Raw genomic sequence first — 14,303 nt, forward strand, 5'->3', positions numbered from 1 at the left:
AGCACGTCGCAAAACTGTCAAAAGTGTAAGTTTTCAGTCTTTTTTCGGTTGAAAACTTCAACTGTACATATCTCAGTGTGGAAGAATTTTAAACCCAATAAGACCCTATTTGCTCCGGAAGTACATGCAATTACCTTTCTAATGACACCCCACACGACCCTGTACGGCTCGTGTAACTGGAGAAATTTTGGCAAGAAAAGTGCAAGTTTTCAGTCTTTGATCACCTCACAGTCTCACACTAGCCACACAAAAATCGATTTTTTTTTTTCGAAAGTGGTTTTGGCTTCTGGGGTCGAATATCTTACTGGGCACATATAAAAAATTCCAATGGAAAATGCGCCCGATTTCGGTATTTCTGGTTTTCAGGAGAATCCCTCATTACCATAAGTTGAAGTAGGGCGTGAAGTGCCCTACGTGAACTAAGGCAGTTTTCAACCGCATACACCTTGTTTACAAAATAGAAGGCCTAACATCGACCACTGTCATCTTGAAAATTTCGTCGTGGGTAAGCCATTATGGTTCGTAAAGTTCCTCCTAATTTTGTAAACAATTAACAAGATGTTTGCGATTGCTAGAAAGCTGCTTTGACAAAGGTATCATTCTGTCTCACAAGGAAAGGCTCTGGACAAGAGGTTAGGACACTATTCTTCAGCAAGGTCCAAGCTATCTTGACTGCAAGTAACCTTTCGTCAGAAGAATATCCATATCGATTAGCATTTCAATGAAAACGAATACAAAAAGAGAACCTTCCAATTCTAATCAATCAATGAACTTGTCCTTCAATGATACTGAATCAGCTTAATCATACTAACCTCCATGGTGCTCAGGCACATTCAACGGTCGACTAATATTAACTTGCTAAGGCGAGGTTTGGGTGAAAGAAGAGATAAAAAAACGTGTAAGGATGGAACATCATAACAATAAAAATCCACAGGTGAACCAACGCGTCGTGGATGACCGTCTACAATATCTGTCTATACCATCACGATACACAAATAAAATGCATACAACAAATCCATTGTGTTGTCGCTTTATATAAAAGTGGAAAAGAAAACGTTTCTCAATTGTAACTAGTTCGAGGCAATAAGACTGTGGTTACACTTTTGTTGTTGTGTCAAGACGATTGAAAAAATGATGAATATTTTCTCTGCGGTTTAAAAGACGAATAAATTCACATTAAATGCGTAAATACTGTCAGAATAATCGTCGCCGGTTGTTGTTTTTTGTTTGTTTCGTTTGTCAGATTTTCTGCTAAAATTAAACGAATTTTCGCACATAAATTGAATCTAAATTTGACTTAATTCGTATGAGTGTCTATTCAATGGCTTAATAAAATGTTCACCATGCGGCAAAAACCCAGAACGAAAAACAAAAACAATAAACAAAATGTTGTTCGGCTTGTCACACTGTGGATCGGCAACGATTCATTCAAAATATTTTACAAGATAAATTAGTGCACGTCACATATCACAAAGATAAATAATATGGGGCCCCATGTCTTAAAAGCGTTTAGAATAAAAAAATTCATTTTGCTCAGAGTTTTCGTCTCAATGTCTAAAATTAATTTATTTATTTCGACAATATTTAGATACGTAAATTTGGTGAGTGAGTGTGTGTACGTTTGCGTGTGTCAGTTGTGGAGATTGGAGTTTAGTTACGAAAAAAAATAAATATTTTTTTTACGTTTCAAAAACACATTTTACAAAAACACCAATCAATTATTTTAAAAACAAATTTAAAGCACAAAATAACACCTTGCTTTGTGTTTATAAAAATGTTATCACAATAACATCAGGCGCTTTACATCTAGGTATTTCGTAAAACTAAAAAAAAATTCAACTTCCGGTCCGGTGAAGTAATGTATAAATATGTAAACAGAATATGCACTGAAATAATTCATACACAATAAACGAAAACTCGTCCGACCATCAATGTTACACACACAAAAAATGTATAAAGAATCGAAAACCACAAACAACAAAATTCTTTTGAAATTATTTTGCTAAATGCAACGCATTCAACATTTGTTTGTTTTTATTTTTTATAATATTTCTCTTTTTATTATTGTAACATTATTCAATTAACGAACTCGTGCTGAACAGGTATTACAATATTGTCTATATAGCGCGACGTCTACCGTTGAACTGAATTGACAGAAAATTATTACGAATATGTGCCTCAGGCGAGAGAGCTTTAATTGAGAGAAGCTTTTCTCGTTTTGTTGCGTGAGAGGGATATAATTGAGAATGTGTTGTTTTTACAATAATAATGTTTAGCATAATGATGTGCAGTCTGTGCATTTTTTATTGTTTTATTGTGTTACGAAGAGCATTAAAAAAAAAAATGAAAAATTATCCATATTTCTGACGGATGCAAATTATGAGTTACATTGTAAGTTCATGATGCGAAATATTGTGTAACTTGGCTGCAGTTTATTATATTTTACTAATTTTTATTGGGGATACAGGGAAAATGGGTCATTGCACAGCACTGCTACTAGCATGAACATAGAAAATATTCGGAGGCTGATGAAATCACAGTAGGCCCTGCGTTTCAGTTATACATACGTATATATTACTTGTTTTCTTTGTATGAGTTAAAACATAAAATGCAAACAATCCGAAGCTGTAGCTCGTATCACTAATGGTCAAAACAAACGAGGCATTGAAAACGTGTTTTGGTCCTATTTTTCATGACGAAATTTTCGAAACTGTCAAATGAAGTTAGAACTTTTTCTATTCAAAATCGCGATTGCTGCATCTGTCAATGAAAACTAGGACTAAAACACGTTTTCAATGCCTCGTTTGTTTTGAGCATAAAGCCTCCAAATTTGACACTTGTCAATTCAGTGTTCATGCTAGTAGCAGAGCTGTGGTCATTGTTTCACTTACATAAAAGTAGTCATAGTCCTTTACACGGCGCACAACAAATGAGACTGTGAAATAGTTATTGTCCTGTCTTATGCTAAAATGTTTTTTTAGCGAATGAGAGCTTTCCAGCTTGAGGCGGAGGCGAGTGCTGCGATCGAATTCGCTAAAAAAGCCTTTGGCGTCGAAAGTAGTGCTTGAAACATGAAAATAACTTAATTGTTTGCAACTCTATATTTTGATTTGTGTGTTAACAGTCCTTGCCTTCGACTAGGCGTGCACCTCTCACACTTGGCCGGATAACAAGTTTCAAATATATTATTTGAAGCAGTCACTATAAAGTTTAGGAACTCAATTGACTGTAGTACAGTTAAGAATACACGCAGAGAAATTATACCTAGATTGCCTCGGGAAATGAGGGAAAGTATCCCTTAGTCAGGCTATTTTTAACAAATTTAATTTCTATCCTTTTAGAAACGGCACTCATACTCGATTCCGATAAAATCATTAATTTACTTCTCCTGTTCGCCTTACTTCTCCCAGAAATATGATTTTATTGACACTTTACCTGCAGATACGTTTGATACACGTTGTTTAAGTGAAGGAAGGCAATCATCGCTTCTATTCTCCAATAAAAATGAAAACCATATGCAATCATCCAGCGATCTCGAATCGAAAGATCATTGACATTGAACTTAATTAGCATTATGATGATGATATAACTGTAAAATTAAAATTATATTCCTGCAATATAGGATGCCGTTCGTGTATTTATATCATCCATTCAACTAAATTCAACATCAATCGTATCACCTAATCTGCAGCCGAGCTGGGGACAGAATCAACATAATTCGAACATAAAAACGAATAAAGTGCATTTTCATTATGATCATTTACATATCCGTAGAAGAAGAAAGAAGAAAAAAACACACACACGAAATTGTGGGCGACATGATGACTGGCACTGGAGCGCAGCACGCTTGCCGCACAAGTTTAAATCAAAATTGAAAAATAAAATAAAATTTAAATTTTATGTTAGACGAACTGTTCCCGTGTCACTCCAGCTAAATTGGACTTATGGTAAAAAATCAACCGCATCGTGTAACAGATATAATAATGTAAACCGAATTATATGACTGTTTAGTCGTGTAGTTAGGCGTATTAATAACAATTTTTGTTGTTGTTCGACTGCATAGACGTGTGTGTAGGAAATTCAATAAAAATAAATTTTCCATTTCGCCTAATTTTTAATTGAAACGAAACATATGGTTGAACGATTACGATGATTATTGTTTGATTTATGGTACCGATTTAGAATCTTTTCCCATTTTTTTAAAAAATTATTTTCTCTTTTTCTTTCTATCTCTGAAAATTGGAAGAAAGAAATGTAATGGACGAAAGGAGATATACATCACACTTTAAGCGGTACATTTAGACGTTCAAGCGTGACAAAGAAAGGTGATTGATGTGGTGAGTTTTCATCGAATCAATTAACACCATAAATGGATGGAAGAGGCGTCTAATCTTTAATTAATTCCGATTTAGCACCTTGAATTGAAGTCAAATGTTGAATAGATTCGTTTTCATTAAGCAACGATAGCTGATTTAAATGAGTTCTCGATAGGGGAGTCGTAATTTAAACGGGAGAGGAATTTGTAACATATAAAGATAAAGAGAAGTACTTCTGGAGAGGCGACATTTTTACACGGTCAATATCGTCAGAAACGATATTATCATTTTTCGGACGATATTATTGTTTAAAAAGCGATAATATCGTTTTTTGGACAATAATTTCGTTCAGACAATATTGTCCTAGGTCCAAAACCCGATATTATCACTCAAAAACGATATTACCGTCCGCAGCATTACTGTCCTGACGCTATTGACCGAGTAGAAATGTCCCGTCTCCGCACTCGATGAAGGAACTGATCCTGAGTAGTTGTTTTTCCTCTATACTAGCGGGGATATCAACAACAAATAATTCACGATGATCGTGTGAAAGAGAGTTTTATGTTTCAAGTTGCTTAAATTACAGTTAATGCCAGCCGAATCTTGTCTAACCTTGGTTCGGCTGTCGCCTAGTCGTTCGTAATGCTACGATTTCAGGCATAATATTCATTTTATTTGTTTTTGATCGCTAAACGAACGGATGCACTAACGAGCGTAGGCCTCGTGTATACAACAGTCAGCTTAAAGGAACGAAGTAAATATAATCGTTGCTTCATTTACCGTCACTGTACCTCACTAAATTTTAAATACATTTTTTGTAACATTTTCTAAACTTTTTCCATTTTAGTTCTTTGATCATCATCTGAAATTGATTTTCTTGACCATTTGGCACATTAGTGCACCGATTGTTTGAAACATTTGACATGATAAAATAAACACAACGTTTGTTAACCCAACGCGTGCAGTTTATTTATTTTTCTTGGCGTGAAAAAAATGAAAATGCGAAAGTCATTCTCATTAATGTAAAAGTATACGAAAAACACAATGCACCAGGAAATGATTGCCACAATTTTTCCATTTTTCGTTTTTATGAATTCAGCATCAAGGGAAAAAACTATGATCTAATTGCATTGTGCAGAAATAAATCCAAATTTGAAAGATGATTTTTCCCATCAATTCACCATAAATCTTTAATCTTCTCACAATTTTACAAAGAAAAAAGAAAAAAAAAATTTTTAATTGAATTTTGCACTCACCTAATGCACTTCCTAGCGTTGTATTCAGATCTATGTGTTGTTGCGTATCAGCATAATTATCACCTTGGTTATCACTTTCTTCCGGTACTTCGCGTAACGTTGATTGTGTCTCGAATATGGATTTGGCTGGCCGACGAACACGGTCCAATCGAACGCGGGGAAGTTCGGCGAATAATATGTCAGTCAACTGGGAAATAAGCGGAATGTCAATGATTGTCGTTGATTGGTTGTATCAAATAATTGGAACAAGAAATCCTAAGGAATAAGACACCACTACCACACACAACTTTTACCTTTATTTCTCTATTTGGCGTAGCTGGAAATATCTTCAAATAGCAGCGTGGAATTAAGAAAGAAAAACATTTTGAGTTCCAAAAATATGTGTCTGGTCAAAATAAGTTTTTAATAAAATTGATGGTTTTCCTCTTCAGAGCATGAAATACCTTTACCAGGTAAAGTTTACCTACTGTCATTCATAGTATATTACTTCCGAGGTTCCAAGTTGTGTATTTGATTAGTGGGGTGTTACAGCCCGACCCGAAGGGGAGGGCTGTATTCTCCACTTGTCAAATAACAACTTGGAACCTCGTAAGTACAATGCTTTACGTGATTAGGCAATGTAAATGAAAATGAAACATGCCGTAACACGTAAAATATATTAAGTATGAAACGTCAATTGTTATGGACGAATATTTCGAAACTCAATCCAACCAAACATTAGCGAAACCCGACCCGACCGATCTTTGTACAAATATTAAAAAATCCTGGAAAGTCATATTTTCGTTATTTGGATTTCAATTGTCAGACGAAGACTCAATGGCCATAATTTGAATATTTAATTGAAGATAATTCTTATAGATCAAACTCAAAAAAACCACGCTGGAAACACTGTTCGCGTTGGTTTCAAATCTGGTACTTAAGCCGAAACCAATCAGGTTTAAGTCGAATGTTCGGGTTTAAAATACGAGCCCAAGAGAGCCCGAATGTGACTTGAAAATGTTCAGTAGATATTGCAGTAAATAATTTGCATCGAAACAATGAATTAATGGACGAAATTAATAGCGTTAATGGTTACAAAGCGAAACGCATACCGTTTAATAGGTTAAGTTTCCTTCGTAGGAGTCCTTAACTTTTTTTTAACTTCACCCAATTGTTTGTTTATTAAATGAATCAAATGCTGACCATTCCATCTGAGCAGTTTGATCTTTACAAAAGCAACAAAGACCGACTGTCGAATCTCAAACACATTAATAAACGGTAAATACTTAAAATCTACATTTCGTAACAATGTTAAACTCACCGACAGTTCCTCGCTGCAATAAGCTGTAAAACATTGTTCATCTTGTTGTAACACACAATAGAGCGGGCTCCATGGTAAGTTTTTAATGTGTGTCGGTTGACCTTCCACTTCTGTAAACATAAAACATAGAAAAATTTCAATTCTCGATTTTGAATAATTTAATTTCGTTTGGTCGTTGTATTGTAAATGTTAATGAATTTTCAAGAATCATAAGCACTCAATGTGCTACTTACACAATCAAAATTTATGGTAATTGTGTAAGCAAATTATATATATACATTTGACAAGGGTCCCATTGTTTATTGTATCTGAATAATTTTTTCTAATATATAATCATAATAATCATTTAATGTGGCCGGTTACATCACTTACAAGTCTCACAAAACCATATACACGAGCTTTTTACATATGATCAGACGCCATCTGTGTTGGGATAGTGTAACTAGCACGGCTTCTGATGATATTTTTATTTCAGATAGAAATTTACAGATGGCTTGTAGTACGTTTGCTGGGTTCACAAATTAAAAGAGTATAACCAGTGTAACGTATCGCAAATTATACCTCATTTCGATGTTGTTTTATGATGAAAAATACTGGATTTCAATTCGAATTTTCGTGAATATTTGCACTTTCGTAAGACATTTTGGTAGAACACCTATCTTGTTGAATGCACATGTGAAATTGTGATATTCTTCAGGTGTTTTCATTTAGAATGCATTGAACGATTCGATTTTTTTGATCTTAGACTTAGACTTTGTGTTATGAATCCTTACAGAATAGTAAAAGATAAATTTTCCAGAAAACGAATTCTTATAAAATACTTCGGTTATCCCACCTGTGCACCCCCGATTCGAAAGTACATGTTAAATAATAGATAATTTTGTTTTGGAGTAAGGAACGTTGATGTTCTTGATGGCATTATAAATTTAACGGTAGATTTCGGCTATAAAATATTTAAGTGAGAAGAAGTTTGAAAGAAAGTTGATTGTGTCTAGGTAGAAGAAGATTGGAGTATCAAGCAATGTATACATCAATGTAATGGAAAATGGCCATGAATATGTAATTGCCACACAAAAACTATGGGATGCGGCAATCACTCGACTAATCTCCCTTTCCTTTTAGCATTTATCTAATTTACGATCTTACGTCATCCAAGTCGATTTCAGCTTTGTGTCCGTTATTTATTTATTTATTTTTAAGGGGGAAACTACGTTAGCAAGTTCTATACCACCTAATTCCATTGGTGTCTATTGGCGTACTAGTTCCTTGTATTGACGCACCATTTCCTTCTATTGATCAATTTGGTCCTATTAATGCCATTGGTCCAATTGGTGCCATTGGTCCAATTGGTGCCATTGGTTCCATTATTTGCTTGCGCAATTTCCCCCTCATTGAATTCAGTAAATGAGTCCCTTCGATTGATATAGTAGCATCATATCGAGACTGTTATGAACACTACCAGGGTACTTTCGAATTGCAGTGTACTAAAGTACCCAATATTTTCTATGATGTTCATAAAATTATGAAATTGCATCGTGGAGTAAAAAAGGCAAGAAGGAATCCGTACGAATAATGTACGCAATTGTTGGTAGTCTTGAAACTACAATGCAACCTCTCCCTTTAAACTGCTCTTTATACTATTTTCATTATGTCCCATTAAAATTGCTTAAAGGAATGATGAAAGTTCCATATTGGGAGCTATAACAACCATCCTCAGTGATTCGAGTTCGAAGTGTTACAAACGTGCGATAGTAAACCTATACGACCCCTAGTCGTTGTGCTGGTCTAAAAACATTTTGCTTTATGTCTAGAGTCCTAGAGATGTCAACCCTTATGTTCAAGGTCATGTAACCATTCGCTCAATCGAATCCCCAAACGAATTTTGTACGGAATCAGTTGTATTATTGACGCTACATTTTCGTTGCGATCATCGGGGAAATCAAAACCTTCATTCGATTTGTTATATAAGCAACAACGTTAATAATTTAGCAGCAAAATACAGTTAGAATTGTATACACATATCCGTATCAAACATGAACGGTGGCCGAAAGAGTCAAATATTTATATCAAATTGACATCAATTGATTCATTGATATGGTGGAAATGAACCGACAAGAATGATTTTCAATAAATATTTATATCGTCTCCATCTCTCATCAATACATATAATATCGAATATAGAACAATAAATTCGATTCGTTCGGGAATTAATGTCAATCTGTCGTGAACAAAATCTCTGTTCTGTATAATGAAAACTTTTCATTTCATTTCAAAACTAACACTTAGAACACATTTATATATCCATTTGTGTACCCGGCGAACGTTTACCAATTTAATTAAATGCTCGTGCTTCATAATTTGCTTCAGACTTTGATTTTCGATTTCAATTTTCGAGATATTTATCGCATTGATGTTATAATGTTGATGTGGAAGCAATTCAAATTTTAAATAAAATGCTGACTGATGTTATTAGTATTGTACATGTATACTTCTGACAATGCGATTTTTTTTACTTCGTAACATACAGAGGCGAATGTGGCGGCTATATGCTATCGACAATGACGAGAAAAATAAACGATGAGCTCAGACTAGTGTCCTCTTTCACAATGAAATGAGTAGTAATACAAAAGAAGTACAAAATTTGGTATCTATTACACGAAGTAACGAGTTAAACAAATGAAGTAACAGATCGTTTATGACGAGCTAAGAATTCTGCGACTTAAGAATATTCGAGTTCTTGTGTCCTGTTGGAATCAGAATTGTTTTTATTTCAGAATTCTAGGAAGAATTGGAAATCCCCTTCACAAATGAACCTTTATTGTTGTTCCATTTTAATTACAAAAAGCTATTCATTGAGGCCCAGATTTTTTTCTGTGTACGCTACGAACAAGAAACTTCCAACCAAAGATCAATCAAATGAATTCTGAAGAATATTACTTTTCCTCATTCCATCCATCCATCTATCAAAAGGTGTGCGTAACATTTTATTGTACGAAAATTTTGTGAATTAGATTTTACGATGCGACATAAAGCACCAGTTTTACACGCTATGAACTGTGAAGAATTACATTCAAGTTTACACGTTGATAACACACGTATACACAGATTTTTGTGTCAGATACTTTTAAAAGACAAGAAAAAACGTAGCCTCTGTGTCACGGAAGATATTAAAATCGGAATGGTTGGCACACATATCATGATGAATTCTTGTGAACTCTTGAGATTATTTACCGTAATTAGATTTTATCTTTACAACAGCAATGTACAGAATATTTAGGCTGATTCATTAAAGTAATGTAATGTCAAAAGGATAAAAATAAAACAGAAGTCTCATTGCGTTTGTTTATTGTAGACATTTTTCTTGTAGCGTTCTTGTAGCAACATTAAGTTTAAAATTCTTTGAAATCTGAAAATTCGGCTGGGGTTTTATTTTCACGAAATTCGATTTGTGTTATAAAAGTCGGAAAATATCAGTAGAAAATCTAATAATCTAACGCTTCAAATGTTTGCGAGAGATACCTTGGCATTTCGAAAAATTGGAATTGTCATTTGTAGATGGCGCTGCATAAAGATTGTTTTAAATAAAATTTGTGGGTGGAATGAAGTAGATTCTGAACTTTTGTCCAATGTGCTTTTATGTTTTATAAAATTTGTGTCTCCTGGTCAAGCAGATCGAATGTCAAGAATAAATAAACGGATTAATCATGTGTTATCGACAGTAACGACAAATATAAGCGCTCTAGCCTCCGGTAAATAAAATCCTATATAGCAAAATGCACAGTAAAACAAATGAAGTAGCAGATTTTGTGTCAAACATTGGGCTGTACTTTAAACAAAATAAGCCACAGATTTATGAATTACATCGCGTTACATTTTCCGTTTCTATAAGGCTAAAACTATAAACGATAATATTGTATTGGGTTTGAGAAAACTCATCACTGTATGTACCAGTCATTAACATTTTTTAATTATTGAATAGTTTGCATAGCAAAAACATTCTGTTAGCACCTAACTGCCATTTAACAAGTTGAAAGGTGTTAGGATTTTGGTTTGACGTTAGTGAAATATATCTGTGGATATTATCAGCAGCTACGAAAGTGAACCCAACAATGAAAATTTATCAACTTTTATTAAGAAAACGTCGTTTCGCTTTGAAAATGTTTTTTATCATGCAAGAACACTTGACACGACGCAAAAAAATTGAAAAGATAATTACATTCCCAAACTGGCTTGTCCCATGTTCAAATTAATGGCTATTATCAAATTATCCAAAGTTTTTGTCAAGTGTCTGCTGTAATCTTCACACCAAGGTTAGTCCACCAGTGATATATTCGTTCGAGTCTCTATTTAGCACTTTTCGCTTTGAACATATTATTCGATCTCTGGTTATTTACATAATCACTTGTCTTGTCGGCTAAAACGATTCATCCATCTTGATCATAATTATCATATAGACAGACGGACATATTACGTTTTTATGACACTTTATTGCGAATTTCTCTGAAGTAAATAACCACAAAAAAAAAGTCTTACATTCAGAGGTGACTGGGAGATTGAGTAATCGTGTTGTATAGAAACTTGGAATTGATTCCTCTCTTGAAAGAATTTTTTTTGAAAATAATTATCTAAGATTTATCAACTAGGTACTTAATGTCAAGCAATTAATTTATTCTTATTGTTGCTCCTGCGTGACATACTCTCTGGTAGTTATCTCGTTGAACGTACTAATAAGCAATTCTTTGGTAAAAATGCCTTTCACATCATCAGTTGTTGAGTGCCTTTCGGAATTACATATAACCATTAAATGCAAAATTTACGTCTTTCCAATTCCATTCAAGTTGATTTTTCAATTTTGAATAGATTTTTCCAGTGAACGACCACTTCACACAAGAATGTGTTCACATATTTTATTGAGACAATGATTATCGAACGATGATAAAACGAATCCGTTTAGACTTTCTATTGTAGTAAATAAATTTCGTTTGGTAATACATTCACCCGCAGTATTCGAACAGATTTATTTAATTGAGTCATTTATTTAGAGTTTTGGAAGAACTTTGCAGTGAGAGCTTGCTCTGAGAGAAATGTGAAGAATGCAGATAAAGGTACCCAGTTAGGCACACAAGTAAAATTTGTTTAATCCTCTCGGACATAAACCAATTAAGATTAAATGTATCATCAGTCTCTCAATAAAGTGGACTCTCGATGCCGCGGCTTATAAGACATTTTTGTACTCTATGTCATACTTTTCCGCAGTTGTGATGATATACTTTACAGCCCTTGTCTTTTTAAGTTGTCAAATTACGAGAGACAATTGCATTCGTTCCAATATTACGACAGTGCTGTAAAAATCAGACTTCTGCGACACGATGCTTTATTCAAAAATTACAAGGTCAAAAGGAGTCTCGGTTCGCCAACGTCGTAGTCATTATATTCGGACCAATTTTTTGTTGTTGAAAATTATTCAATTTCTGTTACAATCATATGGTTGTTAAGGTGATTCAGCATTAATTTAGCTTTGAAGTTGTATAAAATTTAATTTCCAGGGGTGTGTCGTCCACTCCAAAATCGCTTCATCTAATTTTAGAAATTCTTTACAAATCCGCAAAAAATAAATTTGCATTTGTACAGGTTAACTGTTATTATGCAAATGAAAATCGTACAACAACAAAAAACCAAACGATCAAGGTTACAAGGAATTGTAATGCGGAAGACGTTATAAAGAAATGGTTCTCTAGCATGTCTAGGATTCATAAAAAAAATGCTGATTGATGAACAACATTGGTATTTTATTTGCTGAGTTCATTTGCGCCCATCTATTAGTTGTAACATTTCTTGCTCCGCAGTACTTTGACCTTTAATGTTTTTATTTATTTTTTTTTTCGATCGTATAAAGAGTCATCGCGTAAATATATCATTCAACGAAAAAATTAAAACGAAAGAAAAGAGAACAGCCAAACATATTCTTTCTGAACAAGTAATAACAAATCAAATCATTCTGGCAGAACGATTAATGAAACGTACGAAACCTCAAGAAACTAAATTCGATGGCAATTTAATTCGAAAAACCAGTATCGTGTGAAAATTATGCAATACATTGGGTTGGGTATGATGCACAAAGAGAAATCTTGGATGAAAAACAAAATTAAACCTTTGATGAGTGAGTTGGTTTTAAGTCTCTTACGGCTATCGGGATAAGAATTATCGCTTAATTTCTAGTGGTTTTTTAGAGTAGTGTTAAGAGTATACGCGACGAACATGTGGTCTCTTTAGAGACGTCTACAAATACAAAGAACTACTGTGGCGTGTGACGTGTGACTAGACTTTAATTTTCTAATTATTTTTGCCCGTTCCAAAAGTCAAAGGAAGACTTTTTTGCCTGGGAAATATATTTCCAATAAATATTTATCAAAGCAGGATGGCAATAAATGACAGGAGGATAATAAATGACAGCGGGACAAAAGAAGGACGACACATGATAGAATGATAGTGGTGGCAGTTTTAACGTCATTAAAAAGTGAGTTTAAGACAAGTCTCTCAGCGGATTCAAAGAAATAATAGAAATCGAAAGAATATTTGTGGATTTACAGAATTGTGAACAAAAATGTTCATCGTCTAGCACACACTATACGTAATAATACATTTCAATTTGAAAGATGAAAGACGGAAAATATTCAAAGAAATGCAATCTTTTAAAAAGAAACTTTTATAAACATTGTCTGCTGAGCGGACAATGAACCATTAAGTTTAATCTTAAAATGTTGGGTACTTCGGGTTGCGGAAGCTTATCATGTCTCTGACAGCAGGTAATTTTCATTAAGGTATAACATAGTATCCTTGATGGCAAACGCACCTCCTTCTTTCATTTAAAAGTGAGAAACATTTTGGCTCCGGATTTTTATCTGTGATCGAACGTATTCCTCTCAATTTAGATAGAATTAACATTACAGATCCATGGCAATTATTTAATAATAATTTTTATATTCTGCTGCTTTTCGTTATTATTATACCACAGAATGTATGTATGTTTGCTGCGAACCGATTCCATTATGTTACGTACGTACCGTACATTCATATATCTCGAGTGTGTGATTTAATTCTTTTTTCTTCATAAAGTTATTAGCCAATGCAAAAAGTGCAAAGAAAAATATATTAAAAAAAGCAACAACAAACCTCTATCCATCCACATGTTTAAAGAGTTGATGGCATTGTTAATAATGTAACGAGTTGTTTTACTTATCGCCAAGATTTATTCTTCAGATGTAAAACAAACTAAGCGAACATGTGAAATGAGAAATAAAAATATATTTCTACTCGGTACACACATACAATATTCGAATTCAACATGACCATATGGGAAATTGAGATTGGGATACATAACGTACATATGAACGGAGGACTGTGCTTTAATGGATCAATTAAACAGAAGAA

General features: G+C 33.9%; 1 protein-coding gene across 6 annotated transcripts in view; it reads right to left on the minus strand.

Moving 5' to 3' along the window:
- LOC119074862 (ras GTPase-activating protein raskol) overlaps nucleotides 1-14,303 on the minus strand; it is a 103,827-nt gene that overhangs the window by 51,722 nt on the left and 37,802 nt on the right. For 2 of the 6 annotated variants that reach the window (XM_037181177.1, XM_037181181.1), the window contains exons 2-4: nucleotides 6,873-6,982; nucleotides 5,866-5,898; nucleotides 5,573-5,759 (exon numbers count right to left, since the gene is read on the minus strand). In XM_037181177.1, the coding sequence (XP_037037072.1) occupies nucleotides 5,573-5,759; nucleotides 5,866-5,898; nucleotides 6,873-6,982 (330 nt within the window). Of the gene's footprint in view, nucleotides 1-1,754; nucleotides 2,134-5,572; nucleotides 5,760-5,865; nucleotides 5,899-6,872; nucleotides 6,983-14,303 lie in introns of those variants that run through there. The other 4 variants (XM_037181183.1, XM_037181178.1, XM_037181180.1 and 1 more) reach the window with 3 other exon arrangements.

The sequence above is a fragment of the Bradysia coprophila genome, unplaced genomic scaffold, assembly GCF_014529535.1.
Source record: "Bradysia coprophila strain Holo2 unplaced genomic scaffold, BU_Bcop_v1 contig_151, whole genome shotgun sequence".
Taxonomy (NCBI): Eukaryota; Metazoa; Arthropoda; class Insecta; order Diptera; family Sciaridae; genus Bradysia; species Bradysia coprophila.